Source organism: Mugil cephalus, chromosome 7, assembly GCF_022458985.1.
Source record: "Mugil cephalus isolate CIBA_MC_2020 chromosome 7, CIBA_Mcephalus_1.1, whole genome shotgun sequence".
NCBI lineage: Eukaryota > Metazoa > Chordata > Actinopteri > Mugiliformes > Mugilidae > Mugil > Mugil cephalus.
Genome location: NC_061776.1, coordinates 25,978,417 through 25,996,776, shown reverse-complemented (window position 1 = coordinate 25,996,776; position 18,360 = coordinate 25,978,417). Strand labels below are relative to the sequence as shown.

General features: G+C 39.8%; 1 protein-coding gene and 2 long non-coding RNA genes across 7 annotated transcripts in view; all 3 read right to left on the bottom strand.

Annotated features, from left to right (window-relative positions):
* The window catches only part of LOC125011320, a 34,614-nt gene extending 33,769 nt beyond the window's left edge, over positions 1-845 (bottom strand). For 3 of the 5 annotated variants that reach the window (XR_007113156.1, XR_007113158.1, XR_007113160.1), the window contains exons 1-2: positions 678-832; positions 248-315 (exon numbers count right to left, since the gene is read on the bottom strand). This is a non-coding gene — a long non-coding RNA (uncharacterized LOC125011320). Of the gene's footprint in view, positions 1-247; positions 316-677 lie in introns of all 5 variants that reach the window. The other 2 variants (XR_007113157.1, XR_007113159.1) reach the window with 2 other exon arrangements.
* Positions 846-9,073: 8,228 nt separating this feature from the next.
* LOC125011321 lies at positions 9,074-10,077 on the bottom strand. Its single transcript, XR_007113161.1, has 3 exons — positions 10,051-10,077; positions 9,807-9,901; positions 9,074-9,390 (listed from the first exon to the last, which is right to left on the bottom strand). It is a non-coding gene; the product is annotated as an uncharacterized LOC125011321 (long non-coding RNA).
* A 4,865-nt stretch (positions 10,078-14,942) lies between these two features.
* LOC125010775 (keratin, type I cytoskeletal 13-like) lies at positions 14,943-17,771 on the bottom strand. The gene is made up of 8 exons (XM_047589588.1): positions 17,020-17,771; positions 16,690-16,772; positions 16,120-16,276; positions 15,859-16,020; positions 15,650-15,775; positions 15,462-15,536; positions 15,223-15,371; positions 14,943-15,126 (listed from the first exon to the last, which is right to left on the bottom strand). The coding sequence occupies exons 1-8, from the start codon at positions 17,434-17,436 to the stop codon at positions 15,051-15,053; spliced, it is 1,245 nt and encodes a 414-aa protein (XP_047445544.1). The 5' UTR covers positions 17,437-17,771; the 3' UTR covers positions 14,943-15,050.
* Positions 17,772-18,360: the final 589 nt, after the last annotated feature.

The window sequence follows — 18,360 nt, the reverse complement described above, 5'->3', positions numbered from 1 at the left end:
TTAGTGAGATGGGCTACACAGGGTTAAATTCAAGGTTTATAAAGACTATTGTATCTTATATGAAAAACTATATGATCAAATGACTGGTTAATGTTAGACATTATTAGAGATTTGTTTTGCTATGCATCCACACCATTACATTAATTCAGACATTATCATGTAAGCTTGGTGATCACTGTTATCTCATACAGAACTGTCTCATTTTTGACCTATGATGAACATCTCAGCAGCAATTCTGATAACTCACCTGTTAATAAGATGTTCTTGTACAAGGTGCCACATTCTTCTATTTTTTTCAACTTCACAATAAAAAGCCTGTGATATTTGAAAATAAAAATAAAAAACAAAAAAGCATTTCAAGTATGTGCAACATTGTTATGAATCGTTTCAGCATAAAAGCAAATCATTGAAATGTTATACAATCTACAAGGATATAAACTCAAATTGACTTCTGCTACTTCCATCTTTATAGCAGACTCAACAGCAGTATAAATATCTCTTCACTTCACCTGTTTTTTTTTTTTTTTTTTTACTAACACAGCTCAAATAACATTACAAACAATATCCTTCCATCTTCAACCAATAGACCCAGGTTTGGTTATACAGGCCAGATAAAACAGATTCACATAATGAACACAATATAATTTTACAAATAATCTAATACAAGTCAACTTTACCTTTTTCTTTGTTTCTCTGTTTGCAAAATGTTAAATTTTCATCAGCAGACAAACCTTTTTATCATTAGAAGTCTTCTTGTTCCTAGCACACACGTACCAACCACTGACGACTTCACTGTCTGAATGGAGGCAAGGAGAAAGGGCAAGACAAGAGGAGGACATATGGAGGCAGGGACCAATACTCAACACCTCCTCAAGTGACCGTCAGTAAATAACAAGTATTCTAACAATAGCAACCTCATCTGAAGCCCCAGCTGGCTCAGATTACAAACTTAAGAGAGGCAAGGTGCCTCACAACTTCTCTTATGTATACATGTGTGTGCAAAAGTCAGAGATGCAAGGCCTGTGGACAGCTGGGAATGGGACCTTTGACAAGGACCGAGCACCGAAGCCTGGAATAGATTGTAGCTAAGAAAAGGAGTTTAGAAGTTTGCAAAAATGCTGACACACTGCCAACATTATGTATGTCAACTGTATGGAAAATCAAAAGAGCTTCCTCTTGTTACCTTGGCTGAGCAAGGTCAACTTATAAGCTGTTGACACATCAGCCTGCCTGATTGGTGCCTTTTGGAAAATTATTAGAAATTCCATGAAGTTACAAATACTATCAGTTCAAGTTAAACGGTTAGTTAATTTATTCTATTTTTTTTTTGTTTTTTTTTGTTTTTTTGTTTTTGCAATATATTTACAGTGTAGTGGTACATTATCTTTCTTGCAAATTTCCATTTAATAAATTTAAAGTAAATATTAGGTAGCATAACCATTTATTTAATGTTTCGGTGCAGACATATTCCTAGAGACAGTGTTTATTCTCAAAGGACACTCAAGTCAGCATTTCATGTTGTGATACAACTTCCACTGATTCTGTCATATTGTTTGAGGCCCACATATTATTGCTGCTTCAGTTCCACAACATGCAAACACTGCTCTGTGTTCTCACAAATCTGAGAGAATCTGCAATTTTGTCTTGGTTCCCTAACGTAGCAACAGCCCACAAATGTGTACAGATATGTCCAAACAGCAACTGCAAAGCTATAGTTGGCAGGTGTTGCTGTCAGCGGATATGTATTTAAATTGAATAAGACAACCTTGGTGGAGTAAGCTGCCTATTAGTTACAACAACAGAAGCAATGACAAATGAACTCAACGACCTCAATATCAGAGTAACCAAAAGGCCATGCTGGATATAACCTCTCACCACTTTCAAAAAGATATAATTGAAGAGGACGTGAAACACTAAAAAGGGTTATGATAATTTAAAGATTATATAAGTTTTAACACCGATGACGAAAGGATTTTCAAAATCTCGCCATTTAAGTTTCACTGTTAAAACACAGGGCATCGCCATTGCTGTTGTGTCGCAGGACATTGGAGTGGTTGGCCCAATTTGTGGTTACACTGAGCAACTACATATACATTAAAGATGACAGGGAAAGAGGAGCAGATTACAAAAAAGTTCAGGGAATGATGTGAAATCTAGATGGCAGCGAGTATAATTCAAAGCAGTTTTAATAGCTGATTTTCTTTAAAATGGCTGATGTTTTATTTGAGCAACATGTACACTTTTTCTACTTTGGTGTATGTTCCGTTTGTTTCATGTCCCCTTTAAAGTTAAGGAATATGGGGTTGACCTGTGTGTGTTGTGTGGATGTTATTTCATGTTGCAAAGCTGGATTAATACGCTTAGTTCTTGAGTGGCTGAGCATAATGGATGTATACTTTTACTAATTTCAATTCAAGGGCCATATTCAGCAAAATTTTATCTCAAGCAGGCCAGACCATAAGAATGGCATTATAAGCTACAAATAACAAAATAAAATTTCACCTTTGCTTTATTGCAAAAAAGTACAGGTGGTTTATGTAAAGTTAAGTTCTTTCTTCACTGAATAAATATTTTTATAAAATATTTTCTGAACAATCGCAAATTTCTTTAAAAAAAATGTAATGTTATGCCTCTAAGGTACAAAACTTTTAGTGAGAGGTATTTAGAACTGAAAAATAAAGTATTTCACTTTACTTTCACTATTTCACTGTTTTCACTATTTTTAAAACAAGCTTATTTATGAAAGTTGTGGCAGTGCAGGAGCAAGAGGTAAGTTCCACCAAACCAGAAGAGATCTGAAATCCTGTCTGCCACAGTGTCCCTCGTCGGGTTAATGTTGGCAAAAACTAAACGTCACCCGTTAGATTTCTGAACAGTAAAATTAGAATCAGTTTTATTGGCCCGGTATATGAACACATAATTAGGCCCAAAGTGTATTCATACTTGTATGATAGTTAATAAAGAATGGAAATAAATAAAAAATTAAACCCCAAGTGGGCAACCTGCTTCAATCTGCCCACATGTGAATACTCCAAAAATGGACATGGGTGTCGTGTTGGGACGGACCAAAGGCAGCTCGTTCTCCCCTGTGTTAGCTCAGGCTAGCGCGATAGCCTAATCACTATTTAACGTGCTAGCTGTAACATGGTGGCCTCGCACCCAGTTTGACTTGTCCCAGGTCAAATTAAATAGTCATCATTATGTCTTTAGTGTCTTTAATTAATAAAAAAAATAAATGAAGAGTTCTGTTACCAGTTATCTGTCACATTTCAATAAATTAAATGTGCATTTACACTCCTTAGGTCTTTTACTGACTATAACAGCAACATCATACTTATTAATCATAAATCATAATAGCAAAAATTGAAGTCAAAATTCACACCCACGAAAACATCAACACTAAAGTTAACAAATCTGGCCTGTAGTAAGCAATTGGTGATGAAGAGATGACTTTCAAAGTGCTCTCTGCCCAGATGAGAATTCCTGTTAGTCCAGCTCCTTATCTTATGTAGAACATCTGGATCACCTGGATCAACATATCTATTTGTCTGTGTAACAATATTTTAATATAACTGAACACCTTGGTAACATTGAACATATTTACCATTTACCAAGGAAGGTCAACAAGATATAAATGTTATCAACTTTATGTTGGGGACTAATATTTACCAACCTCAAACTGACACACTTCTTTTGAAAGTATTAATTATTAATTATGTTTTGACTTTAGTGCTGTACTGGTTTGATAACTGTTAAGCTGCCGTTAGCCTCTCGTTAGTCTCGCTAACAAACCAAAACTATCTAATTAGTCTCTAATTAGATAGTTAACTTTGGCTACCAGGCTGCCTTGGGCACTGACACCTACCATATAAATGAAAGGTCTCTCTCCATGCTCCATGGTGCTGAGCTTTTTTATTCTTTTTTCCTGACAAATAAATTCATAGAAACGACAACGTTTTCACCTAATAAACTGACACAGCATGTATGGACACAATCCAAAAAGCGTTGAATAAGGTCAGCTGGACTTGTAGGATTTCTTGAAGACATTTCGCCACTCATCCGAGTAGCTTCGTCAGTTCTGATAAACTAGTGGGAAATTGAGGTTTAAATAGGAAAAACTCTGTTGGTACCACCCACCCGAAATTTGCTTGACCAGAAACTGGGGTCACTCATTTCCTTAATGGCTGATACTTACCTGTCCTTGAATGGGGGGAACTGTGTACCTAGGCTACTTACCCTATGAATAGAGCTCTAACGAGGCCATTGTCAATGGGAGCCTGGAGGCTCAAGGTGTGAATGTTGTTGAAACTTCTTGGGGACAGAAGTCAAGACTGAATTATAAATAGATGGTAAATTAAATCTCAGTCCACCTCCTCTGTTTAGAGCAGGTTTTTCCACTTTGACATAGATGGCTTCCTTAACTCCTCTATCAAACCACGTGTCATCTCTGGCCAGGACTTTGACGTTGGTATCTTCAAAGGAGTCTCCTTTGTCCTTCAGGTGGAGGTGGACTACTGAGTCGTTTCCTGATGAGCTGGCTCTCCTGTGTTGGGCCATGCGTTTGTGGATGGGTTGTTTAGTGTCCCCTCACTACACTTAACAGCTTACACTACATTACTCTGTTTGTTTCTGGGTGTTTTGTCTTTGGGGTGGACCAGTTTCTGTCTTAGTGTGTTGCCAGGTTTGCAATAAACTGGGATTCTTTTTTTAAAAAAATGCATTGTACAAAAAACCCCAAAACAAAACAAGAGGCAGAGTAAAACTACAGATGCAGTCTTTTTGCATTTGCCGATTTACTATGGACTAAGTCTTTTTCAAATTGCCGCCTGTGTGTTGCTTGACATTGACCTGTTGCTTTTCCTCTACATGTAGAAAGCTTTGATTCCTCCACTGTGCGTCAGTAGCTGTCGCCAAGCTGTCCCCTGCATCATCAGCACCATGTGGGCAGTGAGCAAGAATTTCACAGGTTATCTTGGTGCTCAAGGATGCCATGCCAGAACTGAGACAAGGACAAGAGTAAAAACAACAGGACTGCTGACTACTACTCCTCCTTCTACCAACCTATACTAAACACATATTTGCAGCACTGTATTGTCTCATTCTTTGTTTCAAGTTCTAGTCTCTTCTAAGCTGATTTTTTATTGTTAAAGGGGACATGAAACACTTAACATAGTTATGATCATTTAAAGAAGGTCTCACGTGCTAAAAAGATTATATATCTTTTAACACCGATGGCCAAAGGATTTTCAAAATCTTGCCCTTTAAGTTTCACTGCTTAAACACAGGGTGCTGCCATTGCTGTCGCTGACGTGACACCATTGGATTGGTTGGCTCAATTTGCAGTTGTACTCAGCAACTACACTGAAAATGACGGGGAAAGAGGAGCAGATTACAAAACCAATTAAAGGAGACGTGTTCTGCATTGCTCCTGGATGTTAACATGAGCTTTTCAAAGTTAAAGTAGTGGACCCATAACAACAGAGTTTGTTTATTCTGCGCGAATGGGCCATATGAAACACAGTCAGCAATATCTGCATCAAGAATGCCCTTTTTTTTTTTTTTTAAACACTGCACTGAGGGGGTTCTAGTCCTTTTTTTTTTTTCCTTTGAGCTATGGTCCTAAGCTTTGGACCATCTGAACAGCACCATGAAGTTTTGCCGAAGCTCTCCTGGCTGCCATCTCAATCATCCTCCACAAAAATGTGTCTCAAAAAACTTGGCTTTATCAGGACGGTAAACCAAAGGAGAAACCTAAAAAAAACTGAAAGCCGATTATCAAGCAGCCAAGGGGCACAACAATACGAGTGGTGCTAACCGAAAGGTCCCGAAATGTTATGAGGAGATGGACACACATTTATTCATTTTTATACTTTTTATCTAAAATATACATTGGTGTGTTTATTCATATGAAATAAATAATGTTTATCCTGAGAAAGAATTCTTGGATAATTCATTAATATAGTCAAGATGTTTTGGTGTTTTTTGTTAGGTTGTTGACACGTACTCCTGCAGAAGGAGAACATTTTTTAACTTTAATGTCAAGTGTTTGATTTAAATTTCTAACAAATGACTAAGAAAACACAAAATCACTGTGAGCAAAAAAAAAAAAAAAAAAAAAAAGGCCAGAAGAAGAGAATTCAAAGTCACACACAATGAGGAAAAAGATGGAATCTAAGGTAAGACTCGGTATTGAAATATTGAGGAAAATAAGGTCTAGGTAAAACGGTGACCTGGCAAGACAAGACAAGGCACAGCTCGTGCTGATACTACTGGCATGAGACAGGACCAAGTGGCAAAGGAATAAGGGAGAGACAGACAATACATACAGGCATCATGGGGAAGCATTTTATCCATAGATGTAGATTTTCAAATGTCACACCACTGTTTTTGATTTTTATGAATAAGCTGATTAATTTAAAAAAAAAAAACATATAAAACCTAAACAAGCCTTATGTGTTAACAATAGCTCAATTACATTGATTCATTGATGATTAAATCTCTGACTCTCTTTTTTTTATTTGTTTTTTGGTTTGTTACATTAATTTATTTTCTGTTGTTTTGATGATACAGTGTTGTTTTCATGTATTTACATGTGTTGCTTGGTCTAACATGCTACATTTTGGCTGAACTATCTGATTGATACTGACTTTGTAATGCCAGAATTTGTTAATAAAGATAAATGTACTAAACACACACACACACACACACACAGGCTGAGGTAATTTGGCACAGGTGAAAACAATCAGGGCAGGGCAGACAATCACAACGGAGGGCACATACAGGTGCTGGCCAGTAACTTAGAATATCATCAAAAACTTGATTTATCTCAGTAATTCCATTCAAAAAGTGAAATTTGTACATTATATTCATGCAATGCACACAGACCGATGTATTTCCAATGTTTATTTCTTTTAATTTTGATATTTATAAGTGACAACTAATGAAAACTCCAAATTTGGCATCTCAAAAAATTAGAATATTGAAAAGGCCAATGAAAAAAAATGTTTTGTTTAGAAATGTTGGCCAACTGAAAAGAATGAACATGAAAAGCATGCGCATGTATAGCACTCAATACTTAGTCGGGGCTCCTTTTGCCTCAATCACTGCATTAATGCGGCGTGGCATGGACTCGATCAGTCTGTGGCACTGCTCAGGTGTTATGAGAGTCCAGGTTGCTCCGATAGTCGTCTTCAGCTCCTCTGCATTGTTGGGTCTAGCGCATTGCATCTTCCGCTTCACAATACCCCATAGATTTTCTATGGGGTTAAGGTCAGGCGAGTTTGCTGGCCAATCAAGGACAGGGATACCATGGTCCTTGAACCAGGTACTGGTGGTTTTGGCACTGTGTGCAGGTGCCAAGTCCTGTTGAAAAGTGAAATCTGCATCTCCATAAAGTTGGTCAGCAGCAGGAAGCATGAAGTGCTCTAAAACTTCCTGGTAGACAGCTGCATTGACCTTGGACCTCAGGAAACAGAGTGGGCCAACACCGGCAGATGACATGGCACCCCACACCATCACTGACGGTGGAAACTTTACACTGGACCTCATGCAACGTGGATTCTGTGCTTCTCCGCTCTTCCTCCAGACTCTGGGTCCTTGATTTCCAAAGGAAATGCAAAATTTGCTTTCATCAGAAAACATAACTTTGGACCACTCAGCAGCAGTCCAGTCCTTTTTATCCTTGGCCCAGGCGAGACGCTTCTTACGCTGTTTCTTGTTCAAGAGTGGCTTGACACACGGAATGCGACAGCTGAATCCCATGTCTTTCATGCGTCTCTTCGTGGTGGTTCTTGAAGCGCTGACTCCAGCTGCAGTCCACTCTTTGTGGATCTCCCCCACATTTTTGAATGGGTTTGTCGTCACAATTCTCTGCAGGGTGCGGTTATCCATAGAGCTTGTACACTTTTTTCTACCACATTTTTTCCGTCCCTTCGCCTGTCTGTTAATGTGCTTGGACACAGAGCTCTGCGAACAGCCAGCTTCTTTAGCAATCAACTTTTGTGTCTTCCCCTCCTTGTACAAGGTGTCAATGGTCGTCTTTTGGACAACTGTTAAGTCAGAAGTCTTCCCCATGATTGTGGAGCCTTCAGAACAAGACTGAGGAACCTTTTAAAGGCCTTTGCAGGTGTTTTGAGTTAATCAGCTGATTAGTGTGGCACCAGGTGTCTTCTATATTGAGCCTTTTCAGAATATTCTAATTTTCTGAGATACTGAATTTGGTGTTTTCATTAGCTGTCAGTTGTAATAATAAAAATGAAAATGAATAAACACTTGAAATATATCACTATGTGTGGAAGGAAAGTATACAGTATACAAGTTTCACCTTTTGAATGGAATTACTGAAATAATTCAACTTTTTGATGATATTCTAATTTACTGGCCAGCACCTGTACAGGAAGGAAACTAACTAAAACACAAAATGAAACAGTAATAAATAATAATAAATAAAAGCACACTGGAAAAAAGGCCACTCCAAAAATAACCAAAACAAAAATTAATACAAGATATTTTTGCTTGTAGTAAGCAAAAAATCTGCCAATGGAACAAGTGAAAATTGTCCTGGTAAGATTTCTTGAAATAAGACATTATATATAAGCCTTGGATGATAAGAGTGATCTTGAAATTAGCTGGGAATACTCATTTTAGCTATATATTACTAGTATTGTGATGTTTTGTGATGCTAATTTTTAGTTCTGTAATTGTTACACTGTTCCAGATTTAAGTCCACCACCTATTTGAAATAAGACCAGAAACTGGCATTTTGAAACAAAATGTCTTGAAGTTAGCATTCCTGACTCATATTAAGCAGTGCTTTTTTTTGCCATAATAAGCTGTAATTTACCATCCTGTCATCATCTTATGTGTGTTGACCTTATTGTAAGCTCTACAAAAGTAATGCTGTTCTAGATTCAAGACATTCACCTGCTAGATTCAAGACATTAACTACTTCTTATAAGACAGAAAAAAATGAAAACCAGTCTTGCATTTAACCAACTTTTTTTTTTTATTATTATTTAAACAGCAAAAAGTCCCAGAGGACTGAGGGAAACAGCTTCATAAAACATTTTGGCAGGGTTAAGGTTAGGCCAGGTCTTTTAAACATTGTGCGTGATACCATGGTTTTAATCATGCACAGTCAATAATGACTTACATGTCCAATGTCCTTGAAACAAGGATATGCTTCGAGAACCTTCTCATGTCTGTCCTCTTCGCGAACGGTATTTGAATCAATGAATGCTCTTCTGGCTACGAATTCCAAATCCAAGAGATGAGAGATATCCTGGTGGTTTGGATTTTTTCTTTTATACAAAGTTTGTAGGGTCTTGTAGTGCTTGGCCAAGGTTGCTGGACTGTAGGTGTCTGGACTGTCAATATCTGCAGACTTGTTAGCTGTAAGACACAAAAATACATGATTAATATGCCTCAGTTTAAAAAAGTTCATCCCATGTTGTTGCATGACAAAGAATATGTCAAAAAACTGCTATAATAATCATATACTAATATTAGATACTTTCATGGAATTAAATCTTTTAACAAATATCAGCCCTGATAGCAATCTACAATTTTGGAGAAACTCATAAGAGCATAAATTCTAAATAATTTACATTTTAAGTTGTGGCTATTCAGTAGGTTAATGTTTTAGTATAGAATTGAGTAGATCCGACCCAGTAACTGGATTTAATTGAAACAAGTAACCAATATCATGTTCAATTTATCCAATTTCATTAAAATTAGTTCAGAATTCATAGTTATGACGTAAAAATAAAACAATAACTACGTTGCAAATGTATATTTGACTACATTACCTCTTAAAGTCGACACCGTGGCATCATCAAGTTCGTCCATGCTGTTAGCGGTTTTAGCTAGCAAGTGCGCTCAGGTAGCGTTAGCTCGTGCTCGTCTGCAACAGTGTACACAACAAATACACATTGAAACGTGGATAATATTTAAAACGTATGTGACTAAAAAAACATGAGATATTCGATACAACGTAACCTGCAATGAAATACGAATTCAAAACGTCTCGGAAGAGGTAGCTTTATTACGTACCTTTAACGTTCCCCCCAGAGAGCCGTACTGTTGTTCTTCTTCTTTGTGTTCTCTACTGCGCATGTCCAACTTTCAACCGACACGACAAAAAAGTGAGACATCTCACTTCTTAAAAATCAGGTGAATGTATTATGCTCACTTAAATTCTGAATAAAACACGTTGTTTTTCAGAGATGGAAATAGCCATGGAGTGTTCCATCTCTCATTTTCGTTTAATCTTTAATGAGGGCTGCGCAGTACGTAAAACCACTGCTGAACTATAGACTGCTACCATTTCCACAGATTTATGGCAGAAATTAATTTTATGTCACTGACAATTAAAAATCATGGATTTGCGTATCATTGTATTGTGTAATTTTGTTGGAGTTTTATTTTGATTAAAGGAATACTTCAACATTCTGGAAATCCCTAGTCTTGTGATCACCATGAGGCAAACAGCAGACTCCAGAAAGTCACTATCTGATGAGTTTTTGTCAAAATCCGTTGAAACTTAAGGCTTTCCTGTAAACAAGACATATTTTCTTAAATCAAGTAAGTGTAATTACTGAAACAAAATGGTTTATCTTTTGCAAATAACACAGCAGCTTAAAAACCTCTTCAAATGTCAAAAAAGCTTGTTTCACATGACATATGACTCAAAACGTTGTTTTCAAGACTTTTTCACTTAACAAGATATTCAAGATGCGCTGTCTTAAAACAAGTCCCTATATCTTGCTGAAATGGTACTTGTTAGGCAGTTGTGTCTTATATTAAGTGTAATGAGATATTTTGACTAGAAATGAGACAAATATACTTTGTAAGATTTTGATTTTTTGCAGTGCAGAAAAAATACTTACTCTACTTTCTCAGTATGACGCGCCCTACCTCCACACCGCCGCTCACCTCACCAACTTTTTTGTAACTAACTTTTCCATTACTAAGGAGTGATCACCCCTCCCCCCGGTTTTGCGGGCTTTAGCCACACCCACGCTTGTTGCTACTAGCAACAGCGCGCTACACAGTGAAGTTATGTTCCAACAACCAGTGAATGAAAGAAAACAACCGTTATGCAATTATGAGCTTTCAAGCAGAACACAATGAATACAAGATAAAAATTGAGCGGAGGACTGCGCCAATGGTGTAATGGATTCAAGGCAAGCTTCTCTACCGGCACTCCCTGGTCTGTGGCCGTATATCTTAGGGTGCATCAAATTTTTACTACAGAATACTCTTGACGTTAAGCTTAAAAGCTTAGCTACTACTATAGCTAACTGTGGTTAGCAATCTGTTGCTTGCTAACGTTAGCTAGGTGAGCACCAACACCTATAAATATATAATAATACATAACCAACACAAAAACAGAAAGATTTTCTTGAGCTGCAGTCTTGTTTACCTCAGATCTCCATGGCGACCACTGAGCACTGTTTACTACTTAATCCAACAAAAACAGATGTATACTGACACCCTTAAATCATCATGTATTGGAAAAATATTTTGCAAGTGTTGTTTCTACATTTTTAGCATTGACATTTTTTTTCTTCTTTTCATTGATTACTTATGGACAGTGGTGTTTCTTGCTTGGGAGCAGCACATTTTTGCCCCGTTGTGGGATGTAAGAGACCAGTGTGTAGGTCTTTGTAAAAGCAAAGGTCGAGGAGAAGGCCGCTTCTTGCCTGTCCCAGACTTTGCAGAAGGCAGCAAGCTTGTCATCAGGTGAAATAGTGTGTCGTCAAACCTGAGGGCTCTGCAAATTTGGTGAGACATTGTAGCCTGGAAAATGCTTTGTCCTGTTTTTTCATTCCAGAGCGTGAGGGTTGATTTGTGTTTTGACCTACAAACACCTGTCAAAATGAGCAGTCCCATGTAAGCCTGTTCTATGTATCCAAATCTCACCAGTCTGCCAATGCACATTTCTCATGTAGGTTTGTCATAGGGATGGGCATTGATTTTACAATATTCGAATAGTCATTAAATCATAAAAAATCGTATACTTCATCGTATCTGATAAAAATATATGTTGTATTACTGGCGCCTTCCGCACGGGGGTAGCGGGCTAGATGCCAAGCTGTAGAAGGAAACGAACAGAGGAGAAGACACGATGGAGAGATTACTGCAGCCGCCAAAAAGTTCCCTGTGGAGCTATTTCAAAAAACAGGTGAAACAGAGGTACAATGTAAACTCTGCGAGGCAAGGCTTTCATATCACAAGTCTACGACAACCATGCACTCTCATATGAGAGCAAAGCACCCGGGTGAAAGCGGCAGACTGTCGCAGAGTTGCCAAAAGTACCCAGATTCTTTACTTGAGTAGAAGTAAAACTACCTGTGTAAAAAACGACTTCAGTAGAAGTGAAAGTACTGATCCGAATATTCACTCAAGTAAACGTAAAAAGTACAGGCTCTGAAATGTACTCAAAAGTATTATTGAAAGTACAAAGTATTTCTATTGCACAATTCACTTCAAAGCTAATAACCACACGATAATTTATATGGAATCCATTTAATCAATTTTATAATTTTATAACACATACTAGACCTCCATCTTCATATCTCTACGTAAACAAATCTAACAAAAAAGTTTGTTCAGTTTCAAGAGAAGAAGGTTTTCAAAGTTCTTGGAACATAGCTTAGCCCACTTGGGTCTAAAAATCATTCCCGCTGTGCTAAAAAACCTCTCCCAGGCAGCTGAGGCAGGTAGTGGTGTGTTTAGCTTGAGAGACAGGCGGCACACAGATGGAAATGTTTTCAGGATGTCCATGGTATCCATGGATGTTTACTTACACCAGCCAACCCTAGGTGTTAATGCCAAGTAAACTTACATCGGAATGTTCAGCGCGCTGCAGACTGCTGTAATGGCTGCTTCTCCTTTATCCTTAATGATTCGTACAATCCGCTCAACAGCATAGAAGAGGGAATTCCACCTTGTAACAATAAAAAAGGACGCATTATATTTGTACAGTGCTTTACATTTGAAACATATTCAAAGGGCTGAACATATCTAAAAGTGTACCTGGTTGCACATGGCCAGAGGAGATGGAGTTTGCAGTGTTCCTCAATGATCTCTGAAGCTGTGGAGGATCTGCTGCTCTTGTTCCAGAGAGCCTGGCACTTTGCGATTCTGTCACTATCTGTCGTCGTACATACAATCTTGTCTCTGATGCTGAACTCTAGACAGATAGATGGATAAGGAAAAACTAAGGTAGGCAGACATGGTATTGATCCCACAGGAAATTCAAGTTTGCAGTAGCCTGGAGACACCGACACATGAATGCACACATTAGAAGTTAAGGAAGTAGACATTCAAAGTTAAAAGTAATGTATTAAAAAGTGAATAACAAACCTATACATTTTAACTGGATTGGACTTAAGCCTACATACCTGTATGTATTTCAGTCAGAGCATCTGCGAGTGCAGTAAAGTTGTGTGGGCCTTTCAGTTGCTTGCATGCTAGTGCAGCAGAGCACCTCTGCAGACTTTTGGGTTGTATGCAGTGTGCTGTGACACAGATGAAGCCCTTTCTATGTGCTGTCCAGTAATCTGTAGTGGTTACGATAAACTCAACATCCCGCATTGCAACCGTGACATTTTTTTTCATCTCTTGTGTTGCTTTGTCAATCTTGCGAGCCATGACCTTTGCATTTGGTTGCAGGTGATGCACGAAATGTTGGAAAGCCTCCTCCTCAACAACACTCAGAGGGTGCAGGCCCTGAACTACAAAGTCAACGATATGATTATCCACACTCTTCTGTGACACGTGCCTGGCTTCCCAAAGTTTCACCTGCTTGGGTGCTTGGTCTTTAAGTTCTTTGTCATTCTTCCTTTTCAGGGTTGTGAGCTTTGTATACCTCTCCAGGTGTCTCTCGTGTTTTCTCTAGAGGGACAAATATAGGAGAGCCACAAGTAAGTCAAGTGATATAAACCTCTGTGAGCTGGGAGGGGGGCATTGCCTTAAGCCTTCTAACGTTAGCCTTATCTCAAAACGTTACAGCTGACTAGAGTAAAAAATGCACGATTTGGGCTGGTCTAGGGCTATGAGTCCATGTGTGTGTTTCCGTGGTTGTGTGCACGCCTGTGTGTCTTGTGTGTCCAATCAACAATCGCTTGTTGATTCAAGCGATTGATTAGCAAGCAAAAAATTGCTAAAAGATCAAGGTCAAACTAAACTATTTGATATTTCAAATGAACATCACAAAATAAAGTCCTCTAGACCTGAAACAGTGCATCAGGTTTAAAAGTAAAAGGAACAAAAAAGTGCATTCAACAAGTTCTGAAAAATAAGTAATGCATTGACACAAGTTAGAATCAAACATTTTTATGCTAGTTCTATGCTAGTTCTCCCTCCCAGTGGTATTTTCTTTAAACATTTATTGCACTCAGCCATCGAAGTATCTTCCTCAGAAACTACTGCCGCCATCTTGTATATTTACAAACGTATGCACGTTGTGATGCATTCTTGTGGTGACAGAATTTTCCCTTTCCCGGTTTGCGAGTCATTTCCCCGACCTTTTTATGTTCATGTTTCTATGATTTATGTGTAACATCCAGTGCATTGAATAAAATACTGGGGATAAGACGTTGTTATCAGTAAGCTACTACCAAAAGTATGACAGAGTTGACGAGTTGTTTTCTGACATGAGGGAGAAACGCATTTTTTCAGTCAGAAGGTTGTTTTTACGATTATACTGATGCCACGATCGCAGCAGTCACTCCAGGCCGAGCAGGTCTCATGTAGAAGAGGGAGCGCCTGATTAAAACGACGACTCAAACGACAGTGCTGACAAAAATATATATTATATGTTATCGGGTCTATGATTATGGGCCCTATAATAATCATGCACCTCTAATATCTAATGACTGACTGGGAGCCACTGACAGATTAGTTGAACCTCATTAAATGAAGACTGACACACTCGGTTCTGATGTGGACTCTCGTTTTATTGTCACGTCAGATTCTCTGACAGAGGAGAAGACACTCTGGCTGTCGTCGTCTGCAGCTCCTCAGCGGGCCAGTACTGAAGAGGATCAAGCGGAGGTGGTGGAGACCACCCTTCTGTTAACCTCTTCCACCACTGTTACGTCATTCTTGCCTGGGGTGGAACTGGTGACAGTGCGGACCAATCACAAGACAGAACAGCTGAGTCTCAATGTCGCCTTGTAGCTTCAGGATCATCGACTAAATCTGTGTCAGCCTTACCTGGTAGCACCCTCTGCATCCAGAAGCCTCCTGTACTCGGCGATCTCCATCTCCAGTCTGGTCTTGATGTCCAGGAGGATGTTGTACTCGTGTCCCTGGCGCTCCAGGTCGGCCCTCAGCTGCACCATCTGATCCTCCAGACACGTCACCTGCAGGCCAAGACACGTTCACAGGTGAAACTAAGCTCCACACCCTCATTGCTTGGCATTTGTGACATTTTGGCTCACTCATAGTCTTACCTGCGCCTGGAATCCTAACAACCTCATTGAGTAGCACTTTTTTGTTTCAGCGAGGGTTGCCTCCAGAGACACTTTCTGCACAGGGAAATTAAATTAACAAAGCAAAGCAAAACATAAATTCTGTCAGCATACTCCACTCAGGTCAGAGAATTTAGTCCAGATGAACTGAAAGGTCATGTGATGCTCACCATGCTCAACATGGACTGCAGCTCGATCTCCAGAGTCTGCAGCGTGCGTTTGACTTCTGTGACCTCCGTCTTGGACGTCTGCAGCGTGGTGGTCTGAGTGATAACCTCCTTGTTCAGCGCCTCTGTCTGCAACAAGAAACACACACTTCGGTCCACACAAAGTTACAATGTGAAGGTGAAGTCAGCAGGAAGTGATGTCATTGTGGCACCTTTGCCTGGAACCAGGCCTCCAGGTCTCTCTGATTCTTGGCAATGATGGCTTGGTAGTGCTCCCTGATTTCAGCTATAATCTTGGTGAGGTCTTCTGCTGGTGCGGCATCCACCTCCACGTGAACCTGGCCACTCATCTGTGCTCGTACGGCCAGCAGGTCCTGAAACGAACAAATTGATTAGTTTTCTGGAGAGTTTGTTTTGGGGGACAGGGGTGGTTTAGAAACTCCTCAGGTTATTTGCTGGTTTGCTCAGCAGACCTCCTCGTGGTTCTTCTTGAGGAAGATCAGTTCTTCATTCAGGCCCTCGATTTGCATCTCCAGGTCAGTCCTGGTCAGTGTGAGCCCGTCTAGGAACGTCTTGAGCCCGGCAATGTCCGCCTCAACTGCCTGACGCATGGACAGCTCATTCTCGTACCTGCCGGCGGAAGGTGACAGGTGAGACCATAAATATTAACTGTCACATGAATAAAGACAATAAAAGGAGCACGAGAAAATCATTAGAAATTAACCTAATAATAATTTGTCTGCCCCTAAAATCAGTATAACGAACTGATCAGTATCACATAATTCTGCAACCAAGTCAGAGCCAAAGCAGCGCCTCAGATTTATAAGTCAGTGAAACCTTGATCTGCACGATCAGACACGACCATTAATCTCTGTGTTCAATCTAACCTCAGAACTACACTTACAGTAGTCACTCAACTCCAGCTGATCATGTTTCTTATTGCCTGAATCTATGTTCTTGTGGTTTCTCAGACAACATTTATGAAAGTGGCTGAAGAAGATTCTGCTTGGAATATTTCTGCCTCTGTAATTGCTGGTTCTCACTTTGTCTTGAAGTCTTGAGCAGCCAGCTGAGCATTGTCAATGCTCAGGTGGACTGTTCCGTTCACTTTGATGGCTTCTTGAATCTGCAGACAGGAAGTTAATATGACCATCACTGTTTGGTACTGCAAATTCCTTCAACGCTGCTAAGTTGGAACAAAGTTTATAAAGAACAGAATAAACTCAAACATCATATCACAATTAACATAAAAACAGATTAGCAGAGGGATCTCTTTGGGTTTGATGTGCTAAATCTTCTTGTGTTGCTTTAAACTATAGCTGTGATTTATATATATTTTGTCTACACCTGCCAAATGAGGATTTAGGTTCTACCTTGGCAGTGATTTCTTCGATGGTGGCGAAGAAGGCACTGGAGTCCCTGGCTGCGGGGCCGACCTTGCTCTCCAAGAACTGCTTGATCTTCAGCTCCAGCTCGACATTGGCCTGCTCCAGAGCACGCACCTTGGCCAGGTATGAAGCCAGGCGGTCGTTCAGGTTCTGCAGGGTGAACTTCCCGTTGCCAATGATGCTGTCGTCCACGCCACACACGCTAACGTTGCCGAAGGACGGGTAGCCACCAGTGAAGCAGGCACCGAGTCCTCCTCCCATGGAGGATGAGGAGGAGATGCGTACGCCACAGCCTCCGGCCCCACCATACACGCTGCCAGCCCTCATTGACATCCGAGGCCCGCCGCCAAGGCCAACCATGGAGGTCCTGATGGAGTGGGACGAAGAAATGGTTTTGGCCATGATAGATGCTGTGGCTAGAGACGACACAGAGAGGAGAGTGAGGAGCAGCGTGTCCCTCCTCCTATTTAAAACTCGGGGAGCAGTTAGTCACTCAATGCATCCCGGCACGGCACGGGCCAAGTATGTGCGCAGCAGGGCAGGCTACATGAGGCGTGTCAGGGATGGTCACGGAAAACAATAACGGGCTCTTTTGATCAATGGCAACAAAGAAGGTCTCTGCCACCCCCAGGAATCTTGTGACTTTTAAAGGATAGTTAGTAAAAATATTGCTAAGCAGAGCTGTCAAAATAGTAGGGTAAAGTTTAATTATGACATCGAGGCCTCACACACAGATTTAACGTATTAAAGCTTCAGGGCTTAAGTGAAAGCTCATGTAAATGTCAGCAAACTCCCATGAAATGGGAGAGTGAGTTTCAAATTTACAAAGTGCAGCAGATGGTTAAGGACCGTAGTTTAAATCACACATCCTGCAGAACATCAGATTGAATGCTGCTTACTCCTCAGACCTCAGTAAATTTGATTTAATGAAGTTGTGCAAATGAGTAACTGAGTCGTAGCACGTTGTACTTCATTTCTTTTCTAGTGTCCGTGCAACTCACTGAGGATTTAGAATGGACTTGTATTAAAAGGTGATGGCTGCCCTGAACCCCACACTGATCTAAAACACCAAAGTCAAGTCAAAATGACACCGTTTCCATTCTGGCTTCTGCTTGCCTAAAGCACTAAATAACTATTTTTTTTTCCCTCTTTTCACCTCTTTCCACTGTGTGTTCACAGAATTGTGTTTTTTGTAGTGAGGCAGAGATATAGACTATAGGGTAGGCATCTGTCCCGAATGTACACACAGGTAAACATTATGAGCATTATGTACACAAAATAAGCAGAAAGATTATTAATTATCTGTACTGAAGTGAACGTGGAAAG